This window comes from Podarcis melisellensis (assembly GCF_964234715.1).
Source record: "Podarcis melisellensis genome assembly, chromosome: Z".
Taxonomy (NCBI): Eukaryota; Metazoa; Chordata; class Lepidosauria; order Squamata; family Lacertidae; genus Podarcis; species Podarcis melisellensis.
This window is the reverse complement of record NC_138547.1, coordinates 22,698,183-22,719,018: the sequence shown is the minus strand read 5'-3', so window position 1 is coordinate 22,719,018 and position 20,836 is coordinate 22,698,183. Positions and strand designations below refer to the sequence as shown.

Below are 20,836 nucleotides of genomic sequence, written 5' to 3'. Positions count from 1 at the left end.
CTCTAAATAGTAGCAGTAGCCGGGACATGAGTCCATTTGCCTCTACATAGTTTAATCCTAATTTCAGACACCGTGCTGTATCAGTATTTCTTGATGCACACCTACTGGTATACCACAGTGCTTAAAGCCAGACTTGATGTTGGATACTTATTTAAATCTATCAGTCTCAGTGCCTTTTCAAGGAGCAGAACCTCATCTTTCATATGATACATTGCATATAGAACCTGCTTTTCTTGTAGGGATTTGTCATCCCTCAAGTGCTTAATGCTCTTCGCATGCCATTATTGCTGCTCTCATTTTTACACCACGCTATGCTTTTTCATTCATCCAAAAGTCCTAAGTGGTGCAATATTATGAAGATCCGCTTGGGGTGCTAAATAGCGCTCACAAACCGCCATTTTATAAAAGATAACAGTGCCTCCATTTTGTCTGGCTTTTGGAGGGTGGCGCAAGGGCTTGGTCGCCACCAGAGCCCTGGCACCGCCTTCCCAATGACGGAAGCATAGTAAGTGCTTGCCCATTTTTTGTAAGAAGGGAAGGGCTCTAGGACTATCCCTGAGCTAGAGGGAGATGACACACCCTTGAAAAGATCTTTTGCAATCACAGCTTTGTACAGGTGCCTGTGCCCTTTCTGCCTTGCCTCCCAAAAGCAGTTCATGTTGCTGTGCAGCACTGCCTTCAGCCAGGGCTCGCTTCTGGTTATTTACATCTGAGTTAAAAATAATAATAAAAAGCTTGCTCTGTTGTTTAAGCCTCCTTCCTCCCTTCTCCCCTTCTCTCTCTGTGTGTGCTTCTGTATGTGTCTCCTTTGTGTCTGTAAGGGAACCCTCTCTCACCTTTCCTTTCATACCTGTGCTGTTAATTATTTCTACAGATTTAATATTTAAAAAGTGTGCTGATTTAAAATTTATCTGTGCAATAAAATAACAGTGGTAACAATAAGGTAAAGCTAAGTAAATATAAGAACTTTGAGGAGCAGCAGTTGCCAGGACATTGCCCCATTCATCTCTATATAGTTTCATCCTTATTTCAGACATTGTGTTATATTGGTATATTGCGATGTTTAGCTGGTGACATATCACGATGTTGAAAACCAGACATTGTCCAGACCTACTTAGTCTCTCAAACTCCATGCGTTTTGAAGGAGCAGAACCTCATTTATGATACATTGAATACAGGACCTGCTTTTCTTGTAGGGTTTTTTTCTCCCCTGAGGTGCTTAACACTGTTTTTAACCCCATTATTGCTGTTCTCATTTTTAAACAGCACAGTGTTATTTCATTCATCCAAAAGTCATAGTTGGTGCAATATTATGAAGATCCACTTGGTGGTACCACATATTAGCTTCACACAGGGTGCCATTTTGTAAAGATTACAGAGTGCCTCCATTTTGTGTGGCTTTTGGAGAGCAGGGTGGAGGCTCTGGGATGCCGCCATAGTCCTTGCACTGCCTTCCTAATTACGGAAGCCTAAGAAGTGTTTGCCCATCTTTGGGAAGGGCTCTAGGACCATGCCAGAACCCTGAATCTTCCTTCCAGAGCCGGAGCAGTGCTGCAGATTTCCTTCACAGAACAATGACAGTCCTGTACAGGGGTTATTTACTTCTGAGTTAAAAAATAATAATAAACCTTGCTTTTTGTTTAAGCCTCCTCCCTCCATTCTTCCATTTTGTATATGTGTGCAGGGTTGTGCGCCTGTGTCTCCCCTCATGTCTATTAGGTAACATTTTCTCACATTTCCATTGAAATCTATGCCACTAATTATATAGCTTTAATTTTAGGGAAAGTGTCCTAATTTTAAAATTACCATTAAACAACAGTTGGAACAATTTGTTAAAGGTAATACAGACCTCTAAGTAGCAGCAGTTTCCAGGACATTGCCCCATTTGTCTCTTCATAATTTCATCCTTATTCAAACATTGTGTTACATCAGTATATCACAATGTTTAACTGGTGACATATCGCGATGTTGAAAAACAGGCATCGTCCAGACCTAGTTGCAGCCATTTTCCTTTGTGTAGGATACCATTTCAGTGTGTCAATCTCCATGCATTTTCATTTATCAAAACATACATTACAGGTAGGACCTACATTTCTCAATGGGGGCAGAGGTTCCTCCCTGAGGTACTTAACACTGTTTTTAGTCCATTATTGTTGTTCCCATTTTTAAACAACACAGTGTTAAATCATTCATCCAAAAGTCCTAGGCGGAGCAATATTATGAAGATCCACTTGGGGGTGCCAAATAGCGGACTCACAAGCCGCCATTTTATAAAAGATAACAGAGCGCCTCCATTTTGTCTGGCTTTTGGAGGGTGGCGCAAGGACTTTGGCACAGCCTCCCCTAAGCCGGAAGCTCAAGAAGTGCTTGCCCATCTTTGGGAAGGAGGGAAGGGCACTAGGACCACAACAGAGACCTGAATCTTCCTTCCCACAGCCAGAGCAGTGCTAGGAGTACAGTTCCCTAAGCTGAGATGCCACAATTTTTGCAAGATCCATAACTGAGAAACTCCACTTGTGGGTGAGAAATATTGGCCTCAAAAGGTTTGGATGGACAGTCTGAGGTGCTGCCATGGCCCTGACACTGCCCTCCAAAGCTGGGAAAGCCTTATGAGATTGCAGTTTTGCACAGGTGTCTCTATGCGTGGGAATAAATAAATGGAGAGTGGGTTTCCTTTTATTTAAATTAATCTACTTACTTCCCACACACACACCTCCTGACACCTGAGCCCTGCTGGGTCCCTCACATGGAAAAATAGATTGGGGTCATTTACTTCTGAGTTCAAAATAATAATAATAATAAACCTTACCCTGCTGTTTAAGCCTCATTCCTCCCTTCTCCCCTTCTCTCTGTGTGTTCCTTTTTCTGGGTTTCCTCAAATGTGCCTTTATTTTGTCTGACTTTGGGAGGGCAGGGCAAGTGATCTCTGAGAGCCCTGGATCTTTCTTCATAGACAGAAGAAAAGCACAGAGAAATTGAGGTGGCAAAAATATGAGAAGATCCATTTTATCTGACTTTGGGAGGGTGGCTGGTACCGCCCTCACAAAGTCCGGAAACCGTATGCCTTTGCGCAGATGTCTCTGTGCACAGGGAATAAATAAATGGATAAACAGTTTCCTTTCTTCTCCATTTATCTATTTATTTCTCTCTGTAGTTTGAGAGACTCATAAGCCCTTTCTGTCTCACATGGCAAGAGATGCGAATGCTGCTGTCCAGTGCTGCTTTGAATAACTGCTGCCTTCAGTTGCTTAAGCCTTGTTTCTTCCTTCTCCCCTTCTGTATCTGTGGGCATGCTTGTGTGTTTTTGTCTCCCTCATGTCTATCAGGGAAAATTCTCTCACATTTCCTTTGATATCTATGCTAACAATTACATCTACAGCTTTAATTTTAGAGAAAGTGTGCTAATTTAAAAATTATCTGTATCAGAAAATAACAGTTATAACAATATGTTAAAGGTAAGTAAATATTTATGTTTCAGACCTCTAAATAGTAGCAGTAGCCGGGACATGAGTCCATTTGCCTCTACATAGTTTAATCCCATGCTTGTGTGTTTTTCTCTCCCTCATGTCTATCAGGGAACATTCTCTCACATTTCCTTTGATATCTATGCTACCAATTACATCTACAACTTTAATTTTAGAGAAAGTGTCTTAATTTAAATATTATCCTTACTATAAAATAACAGTTGTAACAATATGTTAAAGGCAAGAGATATTTATAAGTTTCAGATGCCTAAGTAGCAGTTGCTTCCATCCGTATTTCAGACATTGTGTTATGCTGGTATACCGCGATGTTTAGCTGGTGAGGTACCACAATGTTGAAAACCAGACATTGTCCAGCCCTAGCTGCAGCCATTTTCCTTTCTGGGCTATGTTTATGTAGGATATTCATTTCAGTCTGTCAATCTCCATGCTTTTTCAAGGAGCAGAACCTCATATATGATACATTGCATATAGGACCTGCTTTTTTTGTAGGGATTTTTCATCCCTCAAGTGCTTAATGCTGTTTGCAGTCCATTATTGCTGTTCTCATTTTACGCAGCGCTATGCTATTTCATTAATGCAAAAGTCCTAAGTGGTGCAATATTATGAAGATCCACTTGGGGTGCCAAATAGCGCTCACAAGCAGCCATTTTATAAAAGATAACAGTGCCTCCATTTTGTCTGGCTTTTGGAGGGTGGTGCAGGGGCTCTGGGATGCCAGAGCCCTGGCATAGCCTTCCCAATGACGGAAGCATAGTACTTGCTTGCCCAATTTTTTGGAAGAAGGGAAGGGCTCTAGGACCCCGCAGTAGCCCTGGATCTTCCTTCCCTGAGCCAGAGCTGTGCCCAAGGTTTTCCTCCACAGTTATATCTTTCCAGTTGTATCTTTCAATAGATCGTCTATAGTCCATTATCTTATCCACCTTTAGGAAATTGAGATAAGGGCTCTGGGATGCCCTCTAGCACCACCCTCCCTAAACCCGGAAAACCTTATGGGATCACAGCTTTGTTCAGGTGTCTCTGTGGGTGGGAATGAGAGCAAAGGAGGGTTTCCTTTGTTCTCCATTTATCAATTTACTCTGTTCCACAGCTCCTGACACTTGAAAGTGCTTTCTGCCTCATCTCTGAAATGATGCATGCTACCGCCCTCATCCGGGGCTCGCTTGGAAGCAAAGTCTTGTCCTAAGGAAAAATAGACTGGGGTTATTTTACATATGAATAAATAATAAGAATAGAAACCTTGTCCTGTTTAATCTTTCTTCCAGTCTCTTGCCTTCCTATTTCTGTGTCTGTTAGGGAACCTTCTCTCACCTTTCATTTCATATCTATGCCACGTATTACTTCTACAGCTTTAATTTTAGAGAAAGTGTAATAATTTTAAAATTATGTGTTCTACAGAATATTGTAACAATATGTTAAAGGTAAGTAGATATTTATGTTTCAGAACCTAAAGGAATAGCAGTTGCCGGGACATAGCCCCATAGTTCCAGCCTCATTTCAGACATTGTGTTATATTGGTAATATCGCAATGTTTAGGTGGTGACATATCACGATGTTGTAAACCAGACATTGTCCAGCCCTAGCTGCAGCCATTTTCCTTTTTGTAGGATGCTCCATGTAGGATCTGCTTTGGGGAACGGGGCGGGGGGGGGGTTCTTAACATTTCCAGTCCATTATTGTCATTCTTATTTTTACACAGTGCTATGCTATTTAATTAATCCAAAAGTCCTAGAAGGTTCAGAATTGAGAAGATCCACGTGGGGGCACCAGATATTAGCATTCCAAAGGCTCCATTTTGTGAAAGATTACAAACTGCCTCCATTTTGTCTGGCTTCCAGACCCCTGGCACTACCCCCTCCCCCGAAGGATAGTAAATGCTTGCCCATCTTTGGGAAGGAGGGAAGGGCTCTAGGACCATGCCAGAACCCTTCCTTCCCAGAGCCAGAGCAGTGCAGGCGGAACAACAGAACAAAGGCAGGAAAACAAAGCCGGGGGAACCTTATGCCGTGGTTCCGATGTTTCTCTGTGTCGGAGTAAATAGAGAGGGTTTCCTTCACTCTCCATTGCCCTGCAGCTCCTTAAACTTGAAAGTCTTTTTTGCCTCGTTTCTCAAGAGCTGAGCTGTCCAGTGCTGCCTTTGAACTGCTGCTGGTCTCAGCTGGGATTGGCTTGGAAGTCACCACTTGTTCCATAGAAAAATAAATGGCGACTATTTACTTATGAGTTATTAATAATAATAATAATAATAATAATAATAATAATAATAATAATAATAAACATTGCTCTGTTGAATCTTCTCTTGTGCCTTCTCAGCTTCTCTCTCTCTCTCTCTCTCTCTCTGTGTCTCCCTTGTGTCTGTAAGGGAACCTCCTCCCACCTTTCCTTTCATATCCATGCTGCTAATTACTTCTACAACTTTAATTTTAGAGAAAGTGTCCTAATTTAAAAATTATTTGTATTTTAAAATAACAGTGGCAACAATATGTTAAAAGCATGGGGGGATTAAGTTTCAGACCCCTAAGTAGCAGCAGGTGCCAGGACATTACCCCGTTCACCTCTTCATAATTCCATCCTTATTTCAGACATTATATCGTGATGTTTTGCTGGTGATATACGACTATTTTTAAAACCAGACATCATCCAGCCCTAGTTACAGTCTGACCTATATTGATGTAGGGTGCTCATTTTAGTTTATCAGTCTCCATGTGTTTTCAAGGAGCAGAGCATCATTTATCATATGATACATTGCATGTAGGACCTGCTTTTCTTACAGAGTTTTTTCTTCCTTGGGGTACTTAACACTGTTTGCAGTCCATTATTTCTGTTCTCGTTTTTACGTACGGTAGTTAATTTCATGCATTCAAAAATCTGAGGTGGTGCAAAATTGAGAAAATCCATCTGGTGGCACCAACTGCACAGTGCCACTTTAAGAAAGGTTGCTGTTTTTTTACTGCAAAGTTTTCCTGCAATGGGGGCCAAGCCATGGTGGCTTGAGAAGAACCAAAATCTTTTCATGAATGTGTGCCTGTGTATCCCTCATGTCTTTGTCCCTTTCCTCTCTTCTCTGCTTCTGTGTGTACACACATGTATGTGTCTCCCTCTACGTTCCCCATTTTCTCCTCCTTACCACCGTACTCTCCCTAATATTCCCCTGCCCCTTTGCTTTCTCACACATTCCCCTCCCACACCCCCTATGCTTCCTTATGTGCTTCTTCACCTTCCTTTTTGTTCCCTCTGGCCCACACCCACTGGTGAAAAAGAAGGAGTGAAGTGTTTTCATTTCCATTTCCTGGAGTTTACGTTTTTGGTGCCCCATAAATAGCTTCCCTCCGTATTAAAAATAAAGGTTGATTTTTTTTTAAAGAAGGAGGTTATCTCTTTGCCACATAGTTTCACCTTTATTTCAGACATTGTGATACATTGTTTTATTGTGAAGTTTAGCTGGTGATATCTAACCTGATGTTGGAAACCAGACATCGCCTAGCCCTGGTGTATGCAAGGCAGGTAGCAAAGCCAAAATGACACTGCTGTGATTCCATCCTGTGAGGGACCCACTGGGATTACTGTTAAGATGTTGCGTCATTTTGTCATCCAAAGGGAGCTCAACAGTAAAGTGTGGGGGGGTGTTCAAAGTGCAATAATTTTTGCATCGGTTTTGTTGAAAGGATTATGCCCCTAATTCCTAGAGTCATATTCAGCTGATGAGTCTCACTAGCAGAATACCAAGAAAGGACTGCACAGCTTTAACCCTCTCCCCCCACATCCCCCCCCCCGATTGCCTCTATGAGGGTCACGAGAAACTCTGGAATAGGATATGGGGAGAGAAGAGGGGGATCATTCTGTCTGAAACAATTGTCAAGAGCTATGTTGAATTCCTCCTTTAGTTTTCAGGTTCTGCAATAATCTCAGCAAAGTACTCTTTACAGTTCATCAGGCTGTGGGCATAAGCAAGAAACAGATGAACTTTATAGTCACTACTTAATACAAATAGAAACATCAATTGCCCTAATAGTCTATAACCATGAAAGTGGGAGGAAGGTGCATGCCTTTGGATGTGGTTTTTAAATTAAGTGTTAATAAAAGGAGCTATGTTCTCTGCACGTTTTCAGTAGTACTTTAAAATGTACTATGAACACTTGAAAGCTGATGTGGAAAGTAGCAGCGATATATAACTTATGGCGTTAGAAACAAGTTAGGTGGAAATACTTTTTCTCTTTTGTTTTTTAAGGTTTGGCTTAACCAACAAGTTTGACACCGAATTTCCCTCTGTTCTGACAGGGAAGGTAAGTCAGCACATGTACCCCGTGTAAATTGCAAAAATGCTTTTCTTTCAGTCGGCTGAATGTCTTAAATGTTGAAAGAACTGAAAGATCTGGTGATCCTGACCTGTACTCCTATATTTTGAGATCCAGCCACTGATTTTCATGGAATTTACATTCAAGTTAATGTGTTGTGGAGCAGAGTACCAGGTGTTGGTTCGTTGACATCTTAGTCACTTCATCTTATTGGATTCAAGGTTCATTTAGCTCTTCCCAGAATCCTCATTTTGTTTTATTTCTTCTCTCTTACATCTATAATTTCCACAAATCTTGCTTCAGTTTTCTAATGTCCTGGCACACAACTAATACCTTGTGCAATAGGGATCTGTACACTTTTAAATGTAAAGTGCCTTGTACATTTTAAGCACTAACAAATTATAAATGATGCTACTGTCTGGAACACATATTATCTTTGGTTCTGTAACTACCATCCATTTCATTTTCAACACAGGCATAATTTAAAATACTTAAGTTAAAGTCAGTAGCAATTACCATGCAACACTTTTAATATCATGGAATTCTGGGTTATAACAATGCCAATACATACTAATTTTAGCAATAGTAAGATATTGCTGAGTTATAGCAAGTATTGTGAAGATATTCTGCTGAGTGTGGTTTGTTCCTTATACAGTATATTTAATCCTGTACCTTTACCTTTATATTTAAAAAGGATATTTGTAGGATTAAGATGCAACAGAACAATTACATTTAAACTCCACATTTCAGATTGCTGGATTGCTTTTTAATATTTGAATTCTTATATTATTGATCATACATGTTGATAATACAAAGCATCTTCATAAATAAAGAATGTGAACATATTTTGTGTAATTATTTTTTTAACTGAGATAACTGGATTGAGATTTTGTTTTAATTTGTACAAAAGGAAGTTTGTAAGTAGGAAGCCAATGATAAACTTTAAAAAGACAAGATGAAGAATGGGGATAGGTCTCAAAATATAGTCCCTAACAATAAATTTCATTTCCCTCCTCTTCAACTTTACAATCATTCTTTTTCCTTGGTAAATCTTTGAGTTCACCCCGAACTCTTGTCCCCCCTTTTTTTGTTCACTTAATTCTTTTAATGGATATGTTGGTAATCTTCTCAACATGCAACAGAATTGCATGTTCAGGCAAGAAGTCTCAGTCCTAGCTTTCAGTTCTTAGTTGATGGATGAAAATATTGGTTTGTGATATATGGCCTTAAATCTGCCACTTCCCTGTCACCTTGATCAATCAATAATCCTTTAGGGGGAAAGTCCAGTTTCCTGTCCTGATCTTAAAACAACAAGGACTTCTGTGGGGAAATTGGTGTCCAGTGCAAGGAAGTGTAAGTCATAAAACATTCCCTTCGTATTGTAATTTGGCACAAGGCGTGATTGATTGGGCTGTGATTATGATGGCCAAAGAAGGGAAAGGGAGCCTGCTGGTCATTGCTCCTTTCCTCTCTTGTATCCTGTTGTAAAATATTATGACCCTTCCCTTCACCTTTATTCCCCTTTATGGTGTACTGGGCCGAAAAGGAATCTCTTAGAATGCTGTCTGGGTTGTTTTTCCTCCAGAAAATTTCTAATTTCCTAAAACACTGTTTTACTGAGGACCACTATTGTGGTCACTTGCTCCTTGAGGACCATCACGTTTCCGTACCTTGCGACCTTTGTGTGAAAAGGATTCCATAATTCACACATTCAGCATTATCCTAAGGACTGTGGGGCTTACCGTAGCCTGCTAAAACTGTATTTGCAGAGAGAGGGGGGGGGGAGAGAGCTCACTTTTTACTGTGTTTAACATTGATTATGATGATGATAATAAGAATAACTGATTTGGTATGAAGTTGAAGTATTTAAATCTATTTATGCAGGCAAGAAACACAAGTAAGAATACCAAAAGTGTCTGTAGAGTAACTAAAACAAAAATTTCATCCTTAGTGATTACTGTATTTTCTCACACACAAACTGGCAGTAGAGTTCTAATTCCTGACAGCCTTTACAATATTTTTTTTTTACAATCAAGCAGCATATAAATTTTATGAAATAAATAAATCCCAGAATTATATTTTCTTTTTCTACTTCCTCTCTATATACATGGTTCCCAGTATGGGTTTATCTCTTGTTTTCCCAGGTTGCTCCGGAAGAATTCAAGACAAGTATCAGTCGTGTAAATGTATGTTTAAAGAAGAATCTCCCTATCAGTGTAAAATGGCTTCTCTGTGGCTGTTTGTGCTGCTGCTGCACGCTTGGCTGCAGTCTGTGGCCTGCTGTCTGTCTGAACAAAAGAGTAAGTACACATACAAGGCTACTAGTGTTACCAGCAGCTACCTGAAGTTGCTTGACCTCTTAATTTCTTTATTGCTTTTAGATCATTAGTTGCACAAACCTTTGTTCTTGAATATATATCAAAATAATTCACATCTTTCTTGTACTGACCCTAGAACATCTGTGCTTTTCTGTCAGCATTTTTCTCATTATTTTTTCAAACAACAAGAACTCTATTACTCTGATTTATATCCAAATGATAAAAATTCATTACAACACCATGATATGCAGAATTTATTCTTTTAATTAATTGATTCATACATTATTTTCTTTTCTAAACAGTCCTGTGTGACTCATGGCCTTAAATTCTTTACTTGCCTATTAAGTTATTTCTGTAGAAATACAATCAATACTTCTAGATGCCTGAATTTGTTCAGTGTCCTTTCAATAAACCCTAAGTGCCTTGGTTTTGCCTTCTTGAGGCTTTCAAAGCTCTTGTCACCCAAACCTTAGCTAATTGGTCATAATGCATTCATTTTGATAGAGAGCAGAAGACAGCACAGGTTTGGAAAATAAGAAAGGTACAGAATTATGCCTGTTTTAGGCAGATCTCTAGGAACCTCTACTCACTTTAAATTAGAGAAATGAAGGTCATAGCTATTTCAGTAGGCCCAGTATTAAATCTGGTTGGTATATTCTTGCTTGAGTGTTAATTCACTTCAAACCAGTTGCCACCAAGATCACCCTGTGCACTTGTGCCAAAACTCCAATAGTGTTGCAACTGAATCCCATAGGACTATTCCATCAGGTCATAGAGCAGAGGGGGAGAAAAGAAGCAGGGCTATGATGGGAGTCTCAGGTGAGATACCCACACAGTGGAAGTTGCTTCCAGTAGCAGTAACCACATGTAAGCTGAGAAAGGTTCAGATAGTTTACTATTGCAGAAGATAAGGCCCAGTAAAACAGTTATAGACGTAGATATATACAGCTTGTAGGTTTTTGCAGATAGATATATACAGATGCATACAACTACAAAGTACAGTATCTTGGTTGCTTTAAATAACTTTAAATAACTTATAACATGTAAAGATGTAACAGTGGACAGGTAATATTGACATACTAACCAACAGACAGACAGACAAACTGCAGACCTACTGGTTGACACATGGAGCTGCCATGACATATCACAGATATAGTCAGAACACTGGCTTGTCTGACCTTGTACCTGTGATTAGCTCATCCATGGAATAATTTACACTCATGAAGGAAATTAACCCATTCTCATTTCCAGTTACTCCACCAGGCTATTCCGTAGCCCCTGCTAACTGGCCCTCCCATCAACTATCACTTGGTGGGAGCCCTTCTGTCAGGCTATCTGTACTGTTTCCATCACAGCTGGTCTTTATAAGAACTGTAACTTTAAGAACTGGTGCCTCACCTTCCTTTCCCCCCTCCTCCTCCCTTTCCCCTTGTGTATTATGTCTTCAGACTGCAAGATTAGGATAGAAATACTTTACATAATATGGCATAAGCCATGGGTGGAAAACCTGTGACTCTCCAGATGTTGCTGGACTCCATCTCTCCTCAGCCCCATCCTGCATGGACAATGATCATGCAGTGATAGGAGTTAGAGTTAGCAACATCTGGAGGACTACAAGTTCCCCAGCACTGATATAAACTTATGACTCCTAATATGTTTCTTGGCTGTACTACTTCAGACTGCAGTTAGAGGTGGCATGAGTGAATGCTCCCTCCAGCAAAAAAATTAGTCCCTGTATATAGAAAATTTTCTGGAGAAGGCTTTGTTAAAAAGCTGCTCTCTTGTTTCATAGTGCTTCCTACACAGCCTAAGAACATCAGACCCCTGCTGGATCAGGCCCAAGGTGGATCTGGTCCAGCATTCTGCTCTCACAATGGCTAGCCATATTCCTATGGGAAGCCCACAAGCAAGATATGAGTGCAATAGCACTCTTTGGCTCTTGTTCCCCAGCAATATGACTAGGAACAAGTATATAGTGAACATTCATAATATAGTTTCCCCACTGTCATCTATCTTGAATTGGAACAGTCCAGATATACTTTTTACTTTGAGGCTAGACACTAATGATCATCAAAATTCCTGACCCCTGTGCAACTTCTGTAAATACTGCAAGCAGTCTGGTCATATATTTCATTTTATATTAATTTTTATTGCTTGCTTGCTTGCTTGAATTTATATACCTTCCTATACCCAGAAGTCTCAGGATGGTTCACAGAACAAAATATATAAGAATGGCCTTGTTGGATGAGACCAAAGGCCAATATAGTCTTTCCCATAGTGACTAATCAGATGCCTTTAGGAAGCCCACAAACGGTATGAGCACAACAACACTTTCCGCTCTTGTTCTTCACAGCAAACAGTGTTCAATATGGACTATATCGAAACTGGAGAAGACTGTATGTTTTTTATTCTGTTGTGTTCTCCTTCATCCTATCTTATTTGTGTAGAGCCAAAGAGATGAGAGATCCTTTGCAGAATTCCTTGTCAATTGCAACAGACACATGGGCCAGTTTTATGGGCCATATTTAAGGAAACTGATTGAATCCATATTCTAATACTATTTTGGTCATCTTTCCTAGACTAGAAGATCAATTGAGAAGTTGTTAGAATGGGAAAATAACAGACTATATCATAAGGTAAGAAGGGAAGTGGCTGCTTTAATCATGGTGGAGTGTTTCAGGGTTTTTTCAATTTTAGTGTGAATACATTTATTATAAGCAAGTAGTATGCAATTAACAAAGACACATTGCTGGATTAAAGATGCTTCTGTATTGCTTATGTGCCCCAGCTGTAGCCTTACAAATGCTAATATCCCAAATGGACAGATAAAATAACTATATACACAGATAGTCATGTTACATTATGCTAAATATTATGCTCCCATTAAGGTAATACTAAACATTATATTACTTTCCTAGCTTGGTTTGCACTGGAAGTTGAGTAAAAGGAAATGCGAATCTAGCAATATGATGGAGTATGTAAGTACTTTATACTTCTCTGTTAACAGATTGTTGGTTACAAACGTGTTTCCCTATTTTTCTGACTGATTTTTCAATTAATTGCTCTTACTTTGAACAAAACACTCTTGGCTTTTCTGTTCTGTGCATACTAATTTGGGAATAAGCCCCACTGAAATCTGTAGGAAATCCTTCTAAGTAAACCTGGATAGGATTGGTTATGTATCCGTCTGTTTAATTCACTGGGGCACTCTCTTTTCCAAAAAGCCTGCCTTATTTCAACATTTGAAGAAAGTTGGTAGCATTGGGAAGAATGGTTAATATGATACAGTGGTACCTTGGGTTAAGAAAATTCGTTCTGGAGGTCCGTTCTTAACCTGAAACTGTTCTTAACCTGAGGTACCACTTTTGCTAATGGGGCCTTCCACTGCCGCCGCGATTTCTGTTCTCATCCTGAGTTAAAGTTCTTAAGCCGAGGCACTACTTCTGGGTTAGCGGAATCTGTAACCTGAAGCGTCTGTAACCTGAAGCATCTGTAACCCGAGTTGCCACTGTATTGTACTTCCAAGCTGTAGTTTCAGACCAGTTCCTTGCCTCCAGTTACTCATGTGGTGCAAATTAGATAGGTGGGAAAGAGCTGTCCCTCTCCTCTCCTCCCTACCCCCCCCCGTCCCCTTTCCTTTCTGTTCATGCTGCTAATGGTGCAGATTGATTTTCTTCTGAAGTTGTCTGTTTGTCCTGTGGATATCATGAATCTACATTTACCTTTGTCGCCGTTGTCACCCCCCCCCCATCATTAACCATTCTGGTTCATATATATATTTAAGTAAATGTGGTCATCTTAGGTCCTGAGGTGATGCAGACTGGCCCATCAGACTTTTTAAAAATCACAGATTTCAGCTGTGGCTCTTAAGCAAGCTGGTTGTAGCAACAAGGTATTAGCCATGTACCTTCCATTACAAGGTCTATATCTTTTGAATTTTACAGAACCGTACTGGAATTCCTGAACATTTGAGATTGAGAGTGAAGGAATGGGTTTCTGTGTAGTAAGTTTAAAAACTGACTCAACCCCCCCCCTTTTGGGGGTGCTGTGGCACTCAGGGAATTTTCAGTTACATGCATATATGTGCAGACCTTTAGCTCAGATTCCCATAGCCTTTAGTGCTGAGTTATTCACCTCCTCCTGGATTAGTTAGGACCTCTGCATGTGTTTAGGGGCGTAACTTGTTCAGGAAAGGTTTCAGATTGACAGAGTCACCTGTTGTAACCAGCCCTGTACTTGCTCAGTGGTGTCATGGCATGAGCAGTGGGAAGAGAGGAGGTTGTGTACGGTGCCACAGTGGCTGCCAGGTTTGTGATCAGGGAAGTTTCAAGCTTCCCTTTTTATGGACTTGCCACATTGTTGCAGAAGCTTCATTTCCCACATTGCACTGATCATTCAAGTGCTATATAAGGCAACAAAACTGCTGATAACTCTCCCTTTGTTGGTGGTGCCACTTCGAGGAATAAACAACCGGAAAGCAGCTGTAACTCAGAAGATGAAAACTGCCAAGTTAGATTCAGTGAAAAAGCACCTTCAGGATCCACTGGGGGAGCAAGGTCTGAAATACAGTAGTACCTCAGGTTAAGTACTTAATTCGTTCCGGAGGTCCGTTCTTAACCTGAAACTGTTCTTAGCCTGAAGCACCAATTTAGCTAATGGGGTCTCCTGCTGCCGCTGCGCTGCCCGAGCACGATTTCTGTTCTCATCCCAAAGCAAAGTTCTTAACCCGAAGCACTATGTAACCCGAGGGACCATTGTATTGTCAATTGGGTACACTTCACCATGTGCCTTAGCACCCAACAGCCTTAGCACAGTCAGTATAGAAGAGATGAATTAAATGGGCCAGTGATTGATTTGGTATAAAGTACTGTCCGTGATTTTACCCAACATATTTAATTACTTGTAGCTTACCTAATATTCTGTACGCTAATGAGCTGAATGTATTGGTTAATATATGTTTGTGTTTTTTCCCCTTCTATAGGTAATACTAATAGAATTCTTACCAAAATATCCCATATTTCGACCTGACTGAGGAGCAGTATTACCTTTCATGTTATCTGTCGTTTCCTACCTGTAGTGCCTTGTAGGGGATGTTGGAGAGAAGATGGTCTACTATTCTGTGATTTTTAAACACAAAGGTGTTCTTTAGTAGAGTAGCTTCGTTGCTATGTTACTTTCCTTTGTTTTAAGAAGAAAACAATTTGCACATTTTTAATGTTAAATAATGAGGCTTCTGTGTGTACCCTGAATTATTATTTTAAACTTCTTTAATGATGCAGAGTTGTCACTACAGATATAATAGCCACTATTGATATAGAATCAGTGCTGCTTGTAGCCTTTTTTGACACAATACATCAGTTTCACACTACCTTAAAAATTCTTGACAGAAACAACCAAGGTTAGCTTTCAGTAACTATTAATACAGTTTTGATAATCCAGTTGTATAAGACTTGCAATGAACAGCAGCACTAGTTTTGTCCTGCACTTGCAAAGTTGCTCATTTTACATTTTGGAAGCAAGGTGAGGGTTCATTTGCAATATAGACAATGGGTCTATAACTATTGCCTCATTGTATAATGTTAAGTGTGATACTACATGAAGGTTTACAAAATGTAATATAATTCCTATTGTTTTACATTTGTTCTACATAGATTTATTATGAATTATGTCTGTAAGCATTCTTCTGATTGTATGACCCATTAGTGTGCCATACTATGAAGCCAATAATGGGTTTGTGCATACTACCAGAAGTCCCGCTCAGGTGCACTTTGTTAGTAAATGAATGCGAAAATGTATCACATTTATAAAGGTATTATTGCAACACCTGTATATTTCCAAGGTGTCACAAACCCAGTGGGATTATTGGCTTGAAATTCTTACATCATGCCTCTTAGCTTCCATTGAAACTGGGGAAACTTTCAAATGCATTTTATGATATGGCACTGGGGTGAGTGTCTGCTTTCATGACACTCAAAAATCCCCCTAAGTATGGTCTACTCTAAAGTTGCAATCCTAACTCCACTTACCATTGAAACCTCATTGGATTCAATGGGACTTATCTTTGAGTAGACATTTTAGTGAGTAGGATTGTAATCTACATTATGTTTTAAGGACTATGGCAGAACTGAAATACAGTAAAGAAAATAATTTTTTAGCAGAGTTGTACTTGGGTATTCTCTTATAATATTATTTTGTTCAGCATAACATGATTCATCCTTCTATGAAGACTATCCCTCTAAAAAAGTTCAAAGAATCTGGGTAAGCTGTACTACTGAAATAGCATGGCAGATCTGGAAGCCACCAGGTTCCTCTATTTCAATAACTTACTCTTTGAATAATTATATGTCAAGACATGCACTCAGCTTGGTGGCTCTTGCCTTGCTTGGTTTTCATTGACAGGTTGATTTTGGAGGTGAGGTGTTCATCTATGATTCTATGAATATCTCTGGATATCTCTCTGTCCAGTGGACTGAATATTATTGAGCACAAAAGGCCACTTATACCTGAAAAGCCTCTAATGAGTGCAGGGTAGGATTCAAGAATTGGGAAGCCAAACATTCATCAGAAATATTTCTTTGATGAATATGTTAGCTTTGACTCTGGAATATTTGGTTTACATGTATTTTCACACTACATATTCCAGTTTTACCCCAGTATGTTGCTATAATTGTGACTAAAATGGGATCAGAAGGTCCCTGCAATTTTATGTTGCTTGCTTGTGGCTCTGCTGTAACAGTGGCGATGAAGAAAGCAAGCTACCACCATCATGAGCCTTGCATTGCAGCTTCTTGTGCAGACCAGAGCTCCTGTTTCATCAAGAACTTGCATGCATCTATGTATGCATATACCACTTGCATGTTTAGGGTTGCCCATTTAGTAGAATGGTGGAGCCATTGCTTACTTGCAGCTCTGTGCATGCACCAGAGTGCCTATGGAATCCTTAATATCATGGACTTAAACAGGGTGCTCCTTAGTATGCTTTACACTGCACAGCTGCGAAAGCAAAGGATTCTAAGGTATGTGGTATAACATGAACCTTGAAATATTTACTGATGCCCAGGCTTCTGGCTCCGGGAGCAAATTCCTGATGGCAAGAGCTATCCAGTTGGATTTTAAAATGGAACACTGAGTATTAAAAATGGAATATCAGTTAAATAGAACTTTTGAGGTGCTGCTTGCTACTTAGACCTTTTTATTACTCAGTGTAGGTATTTCACATTCTGTTAAAATGTTCATGGTATTGAACAGAGGAGTATTGGAAAGCAGAATGAATATTTGAATAGCCAAATAATGTGGCACAGTGTGAAATGCAGTGTAGTGGTTTTCCAATCATTATAAAGGGTGTTGAGAGTTATGTACAGTATTGCCAAAAAGTGTAACTCTAAATATTGTTTCTTGCCTGATGTAACTGAAGCTTCTTGTGCTACAGTGCATTAACTGTTACATTCAAATATCACAGAATAGCCCAAACCCCACAAATCTTACTATTATTCCCCTCCCCCTGTGAGTTTTTCTTTGGATAGTTTCTTAGCACTGAGAAGATTTGAGTGTGTGTTTGACACTCTTTGTAATGAATTCTGAATACTATCCATGTGTCTTTTTAGATGCATGTCATTTCTTTGCTCAGTGGTTATAGTAGAATTCTCAACCCACCCCATGCTTGCTTCAAATAATCATAACACTGTGCCAGGCTTGGAGCTTTTTCATTTTGGTAGTATGTCTTAAATTAAGACTTGTACAAAAACACCTCCACCTTCCCATTCTGATCATATTATGTGGAAGCTAATTCCATAGACACTAGTGTGACTTGTTTCCAATTAATCTCTCTTTTCCTCTTTTGTAGGATTAGGTTACAAATCTTCCAAGTCTCAGACAGTTTAAAAGCTCAGTTGAATTCCAAAGTTTGTCTGACAAAGGGTCCATACGTGTTACCTGTTAGGTGTACAAGAGCCAAATGTTTGTTAATTGAATTTCTAATGAAAAAAACATGGTCCAACCGTGTTGCTACTAATAGTAGCATGCAGAATTTTCTTGATTCAAATAATGTAAGTATTGCATTTTTACAGATGTAAAATACTACCCAATTCATCCTATTTGGGGTAGTATTTGAGGCATGTGTACACAGTGTGAACCTCCGCCCTTCCTCTTGTCCTCATACTGATTCAACAGCAGTGAAATGTTATGAGGAATGGGGATGTCAGCCCTTTCAGTTTTCAGTAAGCTGCAGGAGCTTTGTGTAAAGCTACAAAGATTGCCCCAAACCTGACTTCCTCTTCACCTTCAGAAGCTCCTCTTTTCTTTTTCATAACCTGTAACAGTCAAGTAGATCTACAGCAGAGGTGGGAAACTTGTAGGCCTTCAGAAGTTGGACTCCCAACACCTGTTAGTCCCAGCCAGCATGGCCAATGATGGGAGCTGTGGTCCCAGTAACATATGGAAGGCTGCAGGCTTACCCATCTCTGATCTATAGTAACATGCCCAAGTAGTGGAAGAGGAAGTGCCTTGAACATTTCAGATGTACAGAGCTGTATACATAAAGCTATGGAATTTCATTGGCAAACCCAAGCCAAACGCTGTCACTGATTTTATGCTGTTGTTCCCTACAAGGTTTAAAGCCATTTTGTATGGTATAGGAGAGGTGGTAGAATTCCATAGGTGAGGAGTGTCCTACATATGTTCCAAATTATAAGTAACAAAGCTTTCCGCATGTACTAAACTAGAACCACAGGGGGTGGGCCACACTATCTCCTTGATGCACTATTTTACTACATGTACAGGTTTTTTTTTAATTTGGGAGAGCATTCATATATTGGATACTGCACACCTGCAGACTTCTGGTACAGTCCAGAAGTGTACCACCTTATTTTGTATATAATATGTATACTGGTTGTTCAATTTGCATCAGTATTGCAGAACTGGGAGGCTCTGCCCCACCCCAAACTGTGGAATGTATTATAGATATCCTATGTTAAGTCACACTTGAAACTGACCCATTGAAAAACCCATTGATTTCAGTAGGTCTGTTCCTGAATATGACTAACACTGATAAATTCAAAAATCCATTTTCTTGTCCTGATTTAAGATTCAGAACTCTACATGCTCAACTGTGAATATTGCATTTTAGTGTCCTGACAATGACTGATCACTTTCACTTGAAAACACTAGAATTGAGCAATAAGGGGAAGGGGTCAGTGGGTTGATACATGGTGTAAATAATTATACCATTTTAGTAAACAACTGCATTAAAATATGTTCACATTCTTTAACCTTGTGAATTTTTTGTTTATAATTATTTGTAACTCATGAAACTTGTTAAACTGTATGCATTTTAATTAAGTCCTCAATACTTCTATTCAGTTTACGAATTAACAGCCACTTTTTAAATAGGATGATCTCATGCCTTGAAGTTTTTAAAATAAAAAAACTAATTAAGCTTTGTGTCTGTGACTTCCTGCATTGCCCTATGTCTCCTTCAGCCAACATATGGATGCTAGGTATTTCCACTGTGAATTGCTTTTGGAAATAATTTACTGGTGAACCATTTTTTTGCGATGAGAGCTTTTCTGTTGCTTTGGTTTCTTTATAGAATCCAACCAGACAACAGTCCGTAAACAGGCTGTGTTCACAAGTGCTGCATCCATGTATACGGTACTTAATATGCACTAAGGGGAAAGTCAACTTGCAGTCTTAACATAGCCCTGAAGCAACTGCCCCCTGGTGGTCAGACTGTTTATTTTTGTACATTTCTATTCTGCCTATCTTCTATCAAAGCTCAGTGAACGTGTGGTTCCTAGGCAGCCTCCCATTCAAGTATTGGCCAGACCTGGATCTCCTTGAGCAGTAGCTTCATGTGCCTTCAGGTCATGCCCTAATCTACCTCTTGAATAAAATGTTTTAGTCTTTCCATCCATAATATTGAGATCATTCATTGATCCATACAAGGGATAACCTTATTTTTCAGGGTTGTCAACCAGAACTTTGAAGTCTGATCAGCCACAAGGTGAGGTGTTGGGATTGTTCTGGCCTCCAGACTAATGCTTGGAGGATATAGAGGCCCTTGAAAACTGATGGTGACTCTGGTGAACTGGGTTCACGTCTCCGCTCCTCCACATGCAGCTGCTGGGTGACCTTGGGCCAGTTACACTTCTCTGAAGTCTCTCAGCCTCACTCAGCTCACAGAGTGTTTATTGTGGGGGAGGAAGGGAAAGCAGATTGTTAGCTGCTTTGAGACTCCTTATGGTAGTGATAAAGCGGGATATCAAATCCAAATGCTGCTGCTTCTTCCTCCTCCTCCTCTTCCTCTCAGTCATTTCTGAATGCTTGCTTTAACCTTGACATTGAAGACCTAAAAATGGCTGTGCTTAGTCAAGTCAGACCAAAGGCCAAATTAGCCTAACAGTCAAACTTTCCTGGCCATCTATATGGAGCACAACTAATACAAATTTGCTGCTGTGGGATGTAGTAGGTATAGGAGGGGTAGACACTGGATGTGTCCACCTTTGATTCCCCACCCTGCATTCAGCTCTCAGCTCTGGCTCCTAGAAGCTGTCAGCATGCTACAGTGGCCATACCATAGGAAATAATTTCAGCTGGCCAGCTAAGCCAGGTGAGGGTAGCCAATGGGTCTCAAACCCTCAGAAAGTTAGGAACTACCCCTGCATGCAAAGACAGGCTCCAGCAGATTGAACGGACCCAGTAGTGGGTCCAACATTCAAGGAGGCGGTTTCTGCATCTGCTGCAG

At 40.0% G+C, this 20,836-nt stretch overlaps 1 protein-coding gene across 2 annotated transcripts in view; it reads left to right on the top strand.

Moving 5' to 3' along the window:
• Window positions 1–18,374, top strand: part of LOC309362020 (cysteine-rich hydrophobic domain-containing protein 2-like) — a gene marked incomplete at its 5' end in the record, with an annotated part of 30,229 nt that extends 11,855 nt beyond the window's left edge. Inside the window, 5 exons of one of the 2 annotated variants that reach the window (XM_081897495.1) lie at window positions 7,711–7,765; window positions 9,922–10,077; window positions 12,675–12,731; window positions 13,014–13,073; window positions 15,077–18,374. In XM_081897495.1, coding sequence (XP_081753621.1) covers window positions 7,711–7,765; window positions 9,922–10,077; window positions 12,675–12,731; window positions 13,014–13,073; window positions 15,077–15,127 — 379 coding nt within the window. In that variant the 3' untranslated portion in view covers window positions 15,128–18,374. The remainder of the gene's footprint in view (window positions 1–7,710; window positions 7,766–9,921; window positions 10,078–12,674; window positions 12,732–13,013; window positions 13,074–15,076) is intronic. The other variant, XM_081897496.1, reaches the window with a different exon arrangement.
• Between the last annotated feature and the right edge of the window lie 2,462 nt (window positions 18,375–20,836).